This window comes from Ipomoea nil, unplaced genomic scaffold (genome assembly GCF_001879475.1).
Source record: "Ipomoea nil cultivar Tokyo-kokei standard unplaced genomic scaffold, Asagao_1.1 scaffold1043, whole genome shotgun sequence".
NCBI classification, from domain to species: Eukaryota; Viridiplantae; Streptophyta; class Magnoliopsida; order Solanales; family Convolvulaceae; genus Ipomoea; species Ipomoea nil.
In genome coordinates, this window is record NW_017617471.1 from 9,642,839 (window position 1) to 9,658,211 (window position 15,373).

General features: G+C 40.2%; 1 protein-coding gene across 1 annotated transcript in view; it reads right to left on the reverse strand.

Annotated features, from left to right (window-relative positions):
* Positions 1 to 15,373, reverse strand: part of LOC109181374 — a 289,298-nt gene that overhangs the window by 239,332 nt on the left and 34,593 nt on the right. The window contains exons 7-8 of the mRNA XM_019331122.1: positions 8,530 to 10,785; positions 8,167 to 8,250 (exon numbers count right to left, since the gene is read on the reverse strand). Coding sequence (XP_019186667.1) covers positions 8,167 to 8,250; positions 8,530 to 10,785 — 2,340 coding nt within the window. The remainder of the gene's footprint in view (positions 1 to 8,166; positions 8,251 to 8,529; positions 10,786 to 15,373) is intronic.

The window sequence follows — 15,373 nt, forward strand, 5'->3', positions numbered from 1 at the left end:
TGGGAGAAGAAGGCTTTAGCGTGTCTGCGTGTGTTGATTGGAAGATGGAAAATGACTTCCCAAAAAAAAGGGAAGTTATTTTTCGGATTTTAACCCTCATTTTCCATTGATCATTTCATTTTCAGCCTTCCCAAACACAAAAAACCCCAAAAATGATTTCCAGAAGTCATTTTCCGGGTTTCCAAACAGACCCTAAATGAAAATTTGCGATAAAGAAAATAACAGATTAACAGAGACCTAATACAGACTTTGAAGTTGTAATCATCTGAGTTTTGTAAACAAAACAAATTTTGAAGTTGTAATTATCTGAAGTTGCTGGTAGAAAAGAGGCCCCTTTTGAATAAGACCACATAAACAGAAACCAAAACAAAACTAAATGATAATTAGCAATAATTCTTTGAATTCAAAGGTTATTTTGTATGAATAACAAATGATGCAAGAGAACGGGGATACCCTCCCCGCCCCTTCTTCAATTTTTTTTTTTAAAATAAATAAATAAACAATACGATATCATTAGTATTATTATTATTTTGAAGAATGAAAATTATTTGGATTGTATTTAGATATTAAATAAACACTTGAATCAGACACAACGGACCATTCAGAATCCTACAGGTGCACTGAAATCAGAAGGTACATATTGAGAGGAAAAAGATTCAACAATTTGTGCTGAACATGGTGGAAATGACTTTGAATCAATAGAATCCTTCCTAACCAGGCATCAAATTTAAGGCAAATATTCTTAAATAAATCGAGAGCAGAAGAGTTAATTTATACTATACACAGACACATGGTAGTCTGAACTATATTAATTAAGGAAAAGTAGTGAAGTCAAAATCATACCGAAATCCATAACAATCGCTTCACTTAGTGCAGATTTCTTCACAATTTTTTGAGCTTGCAACATAAATCTGCAAGATCACAGAATAGTGATAGACAACTTATAAATCAAATTACATATCAAGCTTACATAGGGCAATCTACACTGATGTATACAAGTCACCAAATTCTGAGCAGCAGCTTTATTATTAGCACTTGATGAATAATCAGCAACTTGAACACCAGTTTCCCCAAAACAAGAAGGGAAATCCCTCATTTCTTAATGCCTTTCAACACTTTTTCCTCTTTTCTTCCCCTTTCTCCCCACTGAATAATACATTCATTATACAAAATGTACTTATTTTTATGGTGAACATAATATTTTGCCAAAATTCATAAACAATAAATGGTTTGAAAACTAATAAAAACGAACACCGAAATGGAACGTCTAAAGTGTGTAATTTATTTCAGTCACAACCAAATCCATACTGCCGAGACAAATATGCAGTACATGAAAGAAAAACAATAAATAACCTTCACTCCTTAATTGACTACGATACCACAATACCATATGAAAGTAATCACAAATTGGAAATACAAAAATAATCTCAGCTCCCAACAATATGAAATCACTAACACTTAAATTCTTCCAACATGAATGCGCGCCACTCATGCTTGGGAATTCATCCAACATCAAACCACATGTCTGAAATTATTTATAATAAATGTAAGTTATTTTATAATTGAGGCAATCAAGCTCAATCCACTGAACATATAATAATAATAATAATAATAATAATAATAATAATAATAATAATTATTATTATTATTATTATTATTATTATTATTATTATTATTATTATTGAAAAAATATTAAAAGAACAAGTTTTAAAGACTTTGACTGACCTCTAAATCACTGACAAACGCATCAACTTTAATTCTTTTATTTCAAGAAAGCAATTGACATAGCTGACCGAACAATTAATCATCATCAGAAACCTGAAGAAAAATGTACAACTAAGTTAAAAAGAATAATCAAATAATATATTTAAAATAATCTAATTAATTCAATATCTTATATTTTGCTTAAACTTAAAATGAAAAGAAAAAATAACATTAAATTAATTGGTTTATATATAAGAAACTAACTTCAAGGCCTTGCTTGAGGACCACAAGCACCTTGAGCCACAGTAAAAGATTATGTTATATATAACCTTTATGTGTAAGATATTTGCTAAAGAATATATGCTTACTATTTCTTGCGACAACGTAGAGGTGTTGGGGTGGTCGAATCCACTGGTGTTGACATTTTTCTCCCAATTTGATTGCTTATGTACCTGAAGAAATAAAATTTCAAAACATACAAAAACTTAGAGACAATTTCATCTATAGGAAATATTTCTATTCAAAATAAATTGAAGATCTATTTAATATAACCCAATCCAATATCTAATATTTTTGTGGACTTTATCTTGAAAACAAAATTGTTTAAATATAAGATCCATACAGTTATTTAATTTATTTACCATATGATATCTTATGTACCTGAAGGAATAATATATTGAAAGGAAAATTTTATAGTAATTCACGATTCTTTAATTTATTTGCTACATAATTAACATACTTTGCATTCTTGCTGGCATATCAAAAGGTCTTTTACATCTGATGGATTTAATTCACCCGGGGTTGCCCAAATTATTAAACCCGGATAAGAGTATGTACGAAATAAATAATATAACGCAGAGATATTGCAAGGTCGCAGGGACTGTATATTGTATTGAATATCGCTAATAAGCTATTACAAGACTTGATTAGGACAATAATGCTATAAGATAGTAGTTCAGGAATATGTTGTGTAAGATCATGATCCGGTCCCTTGTTAGGACAAGGAGGGAGCCTTTTATACCAGCTCAACCCCCAACCGCACCCCTAGAACCGGGGGTGGTTAGATCGGCCCGCTTTGACCGCGTCCCCTCCGGGACCGAGTCCAAAGCGGGGCGACTCGGCATGGCTGAGCCGGGCATGTGCCGAGCTCGGGCTAGCCGAGTCCACCATGGACCGGCTCAGCTCGGCAGTAGCCGGGTCCATGGTGACGAGCTCGGGTGTACCGAGCTCGTCCGTGGCCGGGCTCGGCCCATGGCCGAGTTGCTTTGGGCCGACCTGGCTACGACCCAAGGGGTTGGACCGAGGCGCCTCGGGTCCGTCTCTCCGGGTCGGTTCGTTCCGGGTCCAATATATCCATCACGAGCCCCCCACTCTATTCGTTGTGATAAGTCGACAACAATAGAGAGTAGAAAATTGCGAGTCGACTCCCACGCAATTGCCCTGAGTTGATAATTAGCCGACCTCCTGTGACCGAGCTCACCATGACCGAGGCATCTTGGGCCGAGCACGGGGCCCAACCACTATGCCCCGGGTCTATTCCATACTTCCTTATTCCGCTTTCCCGGGTCGGTTTGCTCCAATCATAATATATCCATCATGAGTCCCCCACTCTCCGAGTTGCGAGTCGTCGTCAACGAAAGAGAGTAGCCCGAGTCGACATAATATATCCATCATGATCGAGATTTCTTCTCTTCTGCATTCCTCTTTGGCCAACTTTGGTGTAATTCCATCGCAATCGGGACTTCTTCTCTTCCGCATGAACACTAACAAGTCTTGGACTCCCTGGCATCGTGTATGAGACTTTGATTTCTGAGTTCACTTTTGGGCGAGCTCATGAGGTAGCCGTCCTCCTCTTGGGTGAGCTCATGATGTAGCCCCCTTGATGCGTGCTCATCTTGGGGGAGCTCATGAGGTAGTCGTCCTCCTCCTGGGCGAGCTCATGAGGTAGTCCCCTTGATGCGTCATCCTCTAGGGCGAGCTCATGAGGTAGCCGTCCTCCTCTTGGGTGAGCTCATGATGTAGCCCCCTTGATCCGTCCTCCTCTTGGGCGAGCTCATGAGGTAGCCCCCTTGGGCCGAGGTGTCTTGTGCCAACGCGTCTTGGGTCGAGGTTCGTTGTGCCGAGGCGAATTGGGCCGAATATTCGTTAATGAAGGAGAGTAAACACGAGTTGCACTCCATGGGTCCGAGCCCCACACGGCCGACCCCAACGTGGCCGACCCCAACCTCAAGGATTAGACTTGATTGCGGCTTGATTGACGTCATCCCTTCTTTATCATATGGGTTCCGTCTTCCGCTCCACCACTTTGTACTTTTCCTAACATGCCTCTCCCCCCGGAGGTAGGCACATTTTGTGTCTCTCCTCCGGGAGGTGGGCACATTTTATGTCTCCCCTCCGGGAGGTACTTCCTTTTGTCTTTGCTTCGTTAAACATGCTCTCCCTCCCGGGGATGGGCACATTTTATGCCTCCCTCCCGGTAGATACTTCCTTTTGTCTTTGCTTCGTTAAACATGCTTCCCCTCCCGGAGGTGGGCACATTTTATGTTTCCCCTCTGGGAGGTGGGCACATTGTATTGACTTGGCGTTTCGAATGGACAATCAGCTCTCCCTTATTGATTCATTTTTTAGCACAATGCCTTATGTTAACCTCTTGAGCCTAGTCCCCCTAGACTAAGTCGCCGGGCTCCTCCGCCGGGGTTGGTACGCGAGGTCGGACCTCGTGCCCCCTTAGGGTACGTTACCCGCTTGAGCCTAGTCCTACCGGACCAAGCCACCGGGCCTTTCCGTCGGGGTTGGTACGCGAGGTCGGACCTCGTGCCCCCTTAGGGTGCGCTACCCGCATGAGCTAAGTCCTGCCGGACTAAGTTTCGGACTCTCCCGTCGGGGTTGGTACGCGAGGTCGGACCTCGTGCCCCATTAGGGTACGCTACCCGCATGAGCCTAGTCCTGCCGGACTAAGCCATCGGACTCTCCCGTCGGGGTTGGTACGCGAGGTCGGACCTCGTGCCCCCTTAGGGTGCGCTACCCGCATGAGCCAAGTCCTGCCGGACTAAGCCATCGGACTCTCCCGTCGGGATTGGTACGCGAGGTCGGACCTCGTGCCCCCTTAGGGTGCGCAAGCCGCTTGGGCCGAGTCCTATCGGACTAAGCCACCGAGCTCTTCCGTCGGGGTTGGTACGCGATGTCGGACCTCGTGCCCCCTTGGGGTACGCTTGGGGAGGTCGGGTGAGTACTCGATTCTTACAACATCGTTGGAGGGACTTGAAACATCGTTGGAGGGGACGCTCCACCTCTTAAAACGTTGTAGGATGAGACGTCCCACACTCCCACCTCTTGGAACATCATTGGAGAGGATGGACCACCTCTTGCCACATCTTTGGAGGGGACGATCCACCTCTTAATACATCGTTGGAGGAGACATTCCACCTCTTGCAACATCATTGGAGAAGACGGACGACCTCTTGAAACATCATTGGAGAGGACAGACGACCTCTTGAAACATCATTGGAGAGGACGGATCACCTCTTGAAACATCATTGGAGAGGACGGATCACCTTTTGCAACATCTTTGGAGGGGATGCTCCACCTCTTAAAACATCATTAGAGGGGACGGACCCCCCGGTGGACCGGGCAGGTCCCTTTGTGGACCTCCTCTATGATTGACACCTAATGTAGCAAGGTGTCATTGGAGGACTTCTTGTAGTGTATATCACTGGGGACTATGTAGGTTCTCCCCACCGGCTTGGCTTCGACCTTGTCAAGGGCAAGCAACCCATAACATGTTCTTCCGTTAGGTAGTGAGTGGGGCGTCCCCCATGTACTACCGTTAGGTAAATGCCAAGGTTGGGGGCGGCACGCACGACCGCATCCATGGGTTAATAAAAACATATGTCAATATTTGAGCTCCTGGGGTTTGGGGGAGCAGGGTGCTCGACCTATCACGCCCCCTTGGGAGGGGCGGGGTAAATGTAGGCACCCGTCGAGAGACGTCGGGGCCAAGCAAGAGGGCTTGGACACCTCTTTAGAGCCCCTCAACGGGGTGGGTCAGTAAGGTGGTAGCTTGTTGGGGCGCGACCATCCCCTCTCGGAGCTCGTTCATTCGCTTACGGAGCTGCTCGACCTCGTCACGATTGGTTCTTGGAGCTCGACCATTTGTTTCCCGACCTCTCATCTCGGGAGGCCTACTCGCGTCGCGGCAGAGCTCGGGGCCCGCGGCTTGGCGACCTTCGGGGACATGATTCCTCCGCTTGTAGTGCGTTAGGGGTTGGCCTTGGGCCCAACTTATTTCGGGCCGACACGCGCATGCCCAGCCTCTTAAAGGCGAGCCTAACATGGGTCGACCTCCCTCTATCACCCTTTCGATGGTGATCTTGGCGGATGTCACCCCCTCCCCGCGTGTCCGATGGTCGGGGTGAGTTGACATCCTCTTCGATTTGAGTGTTGAGTGCCCGGGGTAGTCGGGTGCTTGGACCGGTGCGCCCCCTGAGGGAGGTGGAGGCGGGGTCGGCGTCCTTTGTGTGGCCTCTACACCGTCGTGCCTTGGGGACCCTCTGTGAGGTGAGCCAAAGTCGTAGAGGATTGCTAAAGGGTAACCGCCCCCTCCTGTAGCGGGGCGAGATTTGGAGGAGGGGCGATGGAAGCTGGCACCCCACTGCTGCGATGGTTGGTGAGGTGATCTCTTAAGTCCCCGACCTGGTGGAGGCGGCCGGTTGGAGGCTGGGGGCCCCGTTGGGGCCGTTCTCGGTTGCGGCGAGCTGGGTGCCACGGGAACCGTTGGTGTGGTCGAGAGTTGGATCTCGATCTTGTCATGGTAGCTGGTCGCGGTGGACCACTGAATATAGAACACGCTTGAGCTGGTACAGCAGCTCTCAACAAGAGCGCCAATGATGTATTTAATTCACCCGGGGTGGCCCGAATTATTAAACCCGGATAAGAGTATGTACGAAATAAATAATATAACGCAAAGATATCGTAAGGTCGTAGGGACCGTATATTGTATTGAATATCGCTAATAAGCTATTACAAGACTTGATTAGGACACTAATGCTATAAGATAGTAGTTCAGGAATATGTTGTGCAAGATCATGATCCGGTCCCTTGTTAGGACAAGGAGGGAACCTTTTATACCAGCTCAACCCCCAACCGCACCCCTAGAACCGGGGGTGGTTAAATCGGCCCGCATTGACCGCGTACCCTCCGGGACCGGGTCCAAAGCGGGACGACTCGGCATGACCGAGCCGGGCATGTGCCGAGCTCGGGCTAGCCGAGTCCACCATGGACCGGCTCAGCTCGGCAGTAGCCGGGTCCATGGTGACGAGCTCGGGTGTACCGAGCTCGTCTGTGGCCGGGCTCGGCCCTTGGTCGAGTTGCTTTGGGCCGACCCGGCCACGGCCCAAGGGGTTGGACCGAGGCGCCTCGGGTCCGTCTCTACGGGTCGGTTCGTTCCGGGTCCAATATATCCATCAACGTCTAAGGTATATATGTTATACACACTTTGGAATTCAAATCACCCTAAAGGTTAAAAAGGCCAATACAATATACTTACGATTTCTTGTGATGAAGTAGAGGTGCTGGGGTGGTCGAATCCACTGATGTTGACATTTTCATCCCCATTTGATTGCTTATGTACCTGTTGGAATAATATATTTAACGAGAAAATAATTCAAACTCTTCTTCTACCGGAGTATTACTTTAAGGACTATATATATAGATAAACTAGCATAGGTCGCACATAAATGAACGAATCAAATCAAGAATGCTAAAAGACGTCTCTCATTATGGTGTATGGTTGAAAAGGCCATGAAAATATACTTACAATTTCTTCTGACAAAGTAGAAGTACTGGGGTGCTCAAATCCATTGGTGTTGACATTTTCATCTCCATATGCTTGGTTATGTTCCTGTAAGGATTAATATAACAAAATTCAAATTCTTCTTCAATTCAATCAAAAGGTTTTTTTTTTTTTTTTTTTTTTTTTAAAGAATAAAAACATTAAGCAAACTTTCTAGTAATTCACGATTCTTTTTTAAATAAATAATTAACATGCTTTGCAACCTCTCCTGGCGCATCTTTCACTCATTCTCTCAAATAATCCCACCATCAAAACATAAATCTAATAGAACTTACAATTAATGTTATAAAAATTTCAAAACATACAAAAACTTAAAAGACAATTTTGCTCAATGAAAAATACTTCTATCCATATAGTAATTTATTATTATTTTTTTTTGTGAAAGTACAAATTTATGAAATTTTAGCACACCTTACATTTTCATGTTGTATAAGAAATTAAAAATAATATGAAATTGATCTTTACTGTATAATTTTGAAGAAAAAAAAACCTTAAAAGTTTCAAAAAAGATAAATATAATAAAACTTACAACTAATGTTATAAATTTTTAAAACATACAAAAACTTAGAGGCAACTACGTCTAATAGAAAAGGTCGAGACAATATACTTACAATTTCTTGTGATGAAATAGAGGTGTTAGGGTAGTCGAATCCACTGGTGTTGACATATTCATACTCATATGCTAGGTTATGCACCTGTAGAGAATTAATATAAATTCAAATTCTTCTTCTATCACTTCAATTAAATCAAAAGATTTTTTAAATCTAACAGAACTTACAATTAAAGTTCTTTTTTCTTGTAAAAGTACAAATTTATGAAGTTTTAGCACACCTTACAATTTGAAGTTGTATGGGAATTTAAAACTAATATGAAATTCATCTTTACTGTTTAATTTTTGAAAAGAGAAAGAAAAAAACCTTAGAAGTTCCGAAAAAGATTATGAAAGTGTGGAGAAATTGAAGTTAGAGAATTACCGTTGCTTGTGACGGGAGAGGAGTGATGAATCCATTGATTTTGACATTTGTTTTCCCATGCCTTTTCTCACAAATCTCTCTTGCAAAATCAGCCACCTTTTTACTCACGTCAAACAGTTCTATCAATTCAAGGCTGTCCACATTAGCAAAACCCTGTGGAATATTTTGTAGGGAAATACAATTCTTGAGAACTAGAGTTTCTAGAACTGGAAAACTTTTCTCTGGCTCCACAACTGTCCACGTTTTGAGGTTGGTCTTTCCAATGCGCAAATACTGAAGTCCTTTGAAAATAACATCACTGCTTAGATCCCAATCTTCCCCCGAGAACGCATTGTCATCCAATTTGAGCACTTTGAGCCTATCCAGCAATCCCAATACACTCATGTCATTCCATTGAAACAATGTAGCAGACAAGGTCAACTTTCTTAGTCTTCTTGGAAACTTATCAGACATTGGGACCTTCAACTTTACTTTCTCAGAGTTGCCATGAAGCTTCAAGTTTTCGAGGCATTCTAGCATTTGAAGATTGTTGAACAAGCAAACATTTTGCTTTTCCTCAAGTAATTCTGATAAATCCCCGCGAACACTTAACTTTTGGAGTTTGGGGGTCATGTTGAAGATCTCATTTGTGCAACTTCCTGGTGATATGGTAGAAAGTGTGCGGATATCTATTTGTTTACAGCCATGCTTGCCTGTTTTGGGAGGATAGGGTAGTTGCGTAGAGGTGTTGGTGTGCACATGCCTTAGTTCTTCCATGTTCCATATGCCTCCATTAATTTGTAGTGCCCTTTCTGTGGTTTTTATCACTAGAGTCTCCAAACGTGAAAGATGTTCCAATGACATGGGGAGGGAACTGATATCACCTATGATTGCAAGATACCTCATAAAGTAGAGTGGGAAATAATTTGGAAGCGAGCTAAATTTGAGGGATTCAATACTCAACACCTTAAGATATTTAAAGGTTTTTAGGATGGTTTCCAACTGCTCTGGCGTCGAATGAATCTCAGTCTTTTGTGAGGAGGACAACAACAAAGAATGAAGAAACTCACCATCTTGATGTGGACCCATCCTTTTGTTGAAGAGATTGGAGAATGAATCAGATGGATTATTGTTTTCTTCATCAACTATGTTCATAGTGTAGTAGGAACAAAGACGTTCCAAACGAATTCTTGCATTTAATCTTTGCCCCTCATCCATTACATGGAACAAATTTATCCTTTCAGCTTCCCTTCTGCAGAACTCATGTAATGTGTCGTGAATGCAACATGTTTTGATTTGACCATCTGCACTTCTTTTCTTTACTATCACAAGATTTCTATTAATAAGAACATTCAAATAGTTTGAAGCTTCAACTTCTTTATCCAAAGGGCCCCAATCATCTTTAGTTGGAATGAAATATTCAGCAATCCACAAACAAATTAACTTCCAAGCAACAATCTCATGTCCCATTGGAAAACATGCGAAATATAAGAAGCATCTTTTCAACCTCTCATCAGGCAAATCATAGTAGCTCAACTTTATTAGCTCATGGTACCTTTGGTCTTCTCCCTTAATTTCAAGAAGCGGATTATCAGCCACTCGTTGCCAACCAGCAGAAGTTATACGGTGGCGTAGGATACCAGCTACTAGTACTAGAGCATGTGGTAATCCATTGCACTTTTCTGCTATTTTTATCCCAAGCTCTTCAATTTTTGTGTCACACCATCCCTTTGTACCAAAAACAATATTTTTTATTAGCAACCAACCATCATCATTGCTCAACTTTACTAAACTATGAGATTTCCAGGTAGAATCAACTGCATTGCCGCTCAAGGTGGTCACGAGGACTCTACTCCCTTTCATATTTGTAGGGAATGCAACTTTTAAAGAATCCCAGGCTTCTTTTTCCCACACATCATCCAATACAATCAAGTATCTTTTATCCTCTAATATTTCCTTTATTTTAGCTTCTAACACATCTTCTAACACCGTGCTAAAGTCTTCTGTTTGGTTGGAAATTTGATGAAGAATGTCAATGAATTTTTGCTTTCTTTGAAAGCCTCGTGAAACAGGAAGCCAAACACAATGGGTGAAATATTCCCGAATTTCCAGGTCTTCAAAAACCTTTAAGGCAAATGTAGTTTTTCCTGTCCCAGCATTCCCCACAATTGGGATGACAAAAAAATCTTCGGATGCTTCCATTAATCGAGTTTTTATGGTTTTCAAATCATCATTATCAAAGCCAACCATCTTGTTTTCACGTAATTCTGCGCGAACCTGAAAAATCATGAATACTAATCAAGTGGGGCGGGAGGAGGCCAAGGATTCACTTCCCAATCATTAGTACAATTGAAGGAATATAACTAATTTTTATTGAAACAATGGGATCGAAAGAAGCACTTACGATAAACAATAGCTTCTTTACACGCAGTAATTAAATTCATGTTCAATCAAATAATCTTACCTCCCCTTTCAATTCACATATATCAACAAATTTTATAAAGCTTTATACATATGCATACTCTACTTAGAAAACAAAATTATAATTTTTTTCACAAGATTATTTGTTTTACCACACTTATACTGAGAAAATTTAATTTCTTGACTTTATCCGTGCACTATGATTGTCATGAGTTGAGATAAAAGTCTAGAGGTAGTAAATAGACTTGTAAAGAATTTTAAGACTTGTTCTCAATTTTGAAGAAAATTCTTTTTGAGATAGACTAAAGGGGATTAATCTCTCAACATAACATTTTAAGACTGTTGAAGTGTTAACTAGATAGTCAAAATACTTTAGAAATTTGTAGTAGTGACAATTTTGATGCGCAAAAACCTTTTAAGAAAGAATAGAAATATAAATGTAAAGTGAGAGAGAAAGATTTATAGTCGTTCGAAAGTTGTGCAATTTCTCTACTCCACTCTTCTCCTTTATACACTAGGAGGGAAATCTATTACTAACTTTGTCTTCCACTAATTACACAAATGAACCAAACTTGTGCTTTGATGGTCCCAAAAGTGTGATAAATGTCTAATGGTGGGTGAATAGACTTTTATAGTTAAATACTTTTTGCAAATTATATCCTTTAGAAAACTAAGGGGGTGTATTCAATCATGACTTTCATAGAGTTTTAAAAACTTTTATGAACTTTAAAAGTTTGGAGGTATTCAATTCAAACTTTTAGAGAGTCTTTAAAAGTTAGGCGGTATTCAATCAATATTTTTAAAGAGTATTTAAAAGTCGTGTGGTATTCGATTAAGACTTTTAAAGAGTCTTTAAAAGTCATGTGGTATTCAAAGAGTTATGAACTTTTGTAGATTTTTTAATTTTAAGACTTTTGTACACTTTTGTAGACTTTTCCTTCTCAAATATAAATAGTTGAAATCCAACCATCAACCCCAAGATTTCAAATTTTCTTTCTAACAACTTTGAATGTTTTCTCTCTCTATTTAAACTCTATCCCCCCCCCCCCCCCCCCCCCATTTAAACTCTATAAACCTATCTAAATTCAATAAAATTATTTTTTTCTTCATTATCCTATATTTTCGTCATACCTAAACTCTACCAATTTTTTTCTCTCTCCTAAACTTTAGAATCTTCATCTAAAAATTCGAAATAATATTATTTTTACTTCATTATTGCTTGTTTATATTGGTTTTTATTTTTTTCTATGAATTTTTTATCCCTAACTATCTCTAATTCTCCCTAAATACATGAACAAAGCAAATTTTTCATCGTCAAATTTTAGTATATGTTTCATAATATTCATATAAATACTTATATATTTTTTGATTTTTATTATTTTATGTTTATATTCGTAATATATATTTTTCTTTTTTTTTTAACAACAGGTTACTACGTATAGCGAATTAATGTTTTGTAAGAAAATTGTAAATGATAAGAATCAAAATCATTGAAAGTTTGTAAGGAAGTATTCAATTTAGAATTTCAATGACTTTTTTGTAGACTTTTTAAAATAAAAAGTTGATAAAAGTCTATGAATGTTTTTTATATAGACTTTTAGAGAGTCTTATAAAGTTTTAAAAAGTTTTGAACGTCTCTATGAAAGTCAATCAAAGTTTATTAAAATCTATCATTTTAAAAGTCTTTAAAACTCTACAAAATTCATGATTGATCGAATACACCCCTCTAAAGTACTTAACTAGTGTTAGGAATTATATTTTGTATAGGTTTTGATGATGCTATCACTTACGGAATATACAGACACATAACTGTTAATTTAAACACCTATTCATAAATAGAAACAACTCTATAGACAAACATAATTCCTTGATTTTCAACACATCCCCATAAATTGGAACATTTGGAAGTTCCAAGCGTGGATTAAAACATGCACTCCACCTTACTCTAAATTATAAATGAAGATTAAAAACAACAAGATGATCGATAACAATGTTGGATGGATTTGGCGGGACAATGTTATACACAATCCTTGGGAATGAAGTTGAATACACCAAGGGCAAAGCTTAACACGAACAATCTCATAACAACATAAGCACTATTGAACTTGCCAACAACAATCTTCATCAAGAGTGGCAGAGCAAACAAAGCATGAGCAACAAAGGGGATGTAGTAGAGAGCCCATAGTAATGACAAATACATCCAAAGAATAAAATAAAGTATGAACACCGAGAACACTAAATGGTTGTTGTTTATATCCCCTTATAGGATAAGTAAATAACAAAAAAGGCTTTCGGAAATAAAAAAGCACCAAACTTGAAAACCCTCCAGAATAAATATGGTATACCAAAATAAAGAAACAAATACGGTTATACCAAAAAATTCTGGAATGAAGTTTGGCAACGAACCCTAAAAGCCTTCAAACTTCACCAAAAGTTCCAAAGAAAGGCAAAACAACAATCTGGAAAATTTTTACCAGAAAAATACATCACAAGAAAAAACACACGTATAGATATAGTCACGGAGGACTGAAGGGGATATCTGGAAAGTTTCACCAAAAAATCCCACCGAAGGCCTGCGCTAGCGAGAGAGGAAAGTTCGTCGACGTGTGATACCGGCGATGGTGCAGAAAGGCGACAATTTTTTTTAGTTAAAGTCGAAAAAAGGAGAGAAATCCATCAGTGTATGTAGGAGGTGAGATCACAAAATCACAGGTGAAAAGGAGATATGATATTGATAGTTTTATTGTTTAGTTTGACTTTAGTTAGTAACCCATTGAGACAATATTGTATTGATAATGATGTGACCCTTTTAAGTTTTATGTTTATAGACTCAAATCGACGATTGGATTTGGGCCTGAATGTATAATGTTATGTTAGTTATTCTCGGGTAGTTACTCTATTGAGAGTGGCTACCGAGTAGCATCTCCATTTATGGTTATGTTGGGTAATTAATATATATTTTACCCTTTCTATTATTCCGCACTTCTACCTTTAACAGCACGTTTGGTTCACGGAATGAATTTTGAGGTAATAGGAATGTTATTCCATAAGGAATGAAATAGGCAAGGAATAGAATATGAATTGTATTCTATTGTTTAGTTCGCGGAAGTAATACACTTTAAGAATTATATTACAGTGTTTGACTGGTTTAAGGAATAGAAATGATATATATTTTAAAAGACATAAATACCCTTATAAAAAATATGTGGTGGCGGCGATGGTGGCGGCGTTGATGGTGGTGGTGGTGGCGGTGGTGATAATGGCGGCGGTGGTAGCGGTGTCGGTGGCAGCGGCTATGGCGGTAGTGGTGGTGGCGGCGGCGGTGACGGTGGTGACAATGGTAGCGGTGGTGGTGGCGGCGACGATGGCGATGGTGACGATGGTGTTGGTGGTGCTAGTGGCGGTGGTGATATATATATATATATATATATATATATATATATATATATATATATATATATATATATATATATATATATATATATATATATATATATATATATATATATATATATATATATACACACACACACACGCACACACACACACACACGCACACACACACACACACACAAAAGGGTATTTTCGGTATTATGGCCCGTTTGGTTCACGGAATAGGGCCCCCCCTGGTATTAGCCTATTACTGACGCTCACGAATAGATTTTAGAATTTATTCTCTTTTTTACCCCTTTCTTTAACCTAATTTTTTTTTTATCCTATATATAAATTTATCTTATTTCACCACCGTCGTCGCCACCACCACCACCACCGTCGCCACCACCAACACCATCGCCGCCCCCACCACTGCCACTGCCACCACCACCACTACCACCCCAGCACCACCACCGCCACCACTACCATCACCACCACCGCCACCAGAACCACAACCCAGCACCACCACAACCGTCGCCGCCCCCACCACCACTGCCACAACCGTCACTGTCAACCGTCACCGTCACCGTCACCACCGTCGCCCCCACCACTACCACCGCCACCACCACCATTACCACCACCGCTACCACCATTGCCACCACCACCACCACCACCATCGCCACAATCACATATTTTTATAAGGGTATTTATGTCTTTTAAAACATATTTCATTTCTATTCCTTAAATCAACCAAACACTGTAATAAAATTCCTAAAGTCTATTCCTTCCGCGAACCAAACAATAGAATACAATTCTTATTTTATTCCTTGTCTATTCAATTCCTTATGGAATAGCATTCCTATTACCTCAAAATTCATTCCGTGAACCAAACGTGCTGTTAGAGTATAAAAGTCATTCTCAAATACTTGGGAATAGCTAATACCAGGGGGTCCCCTAGAAATGGCTATTCCCCCTGTAAAGGATATAGCTCATTCCCGGGAGTGCTATTCCTAGCCATGAAAAGACAAACCAAACAATAGAAAAGGTCTATTCCCGGGAACGGTATTCCATT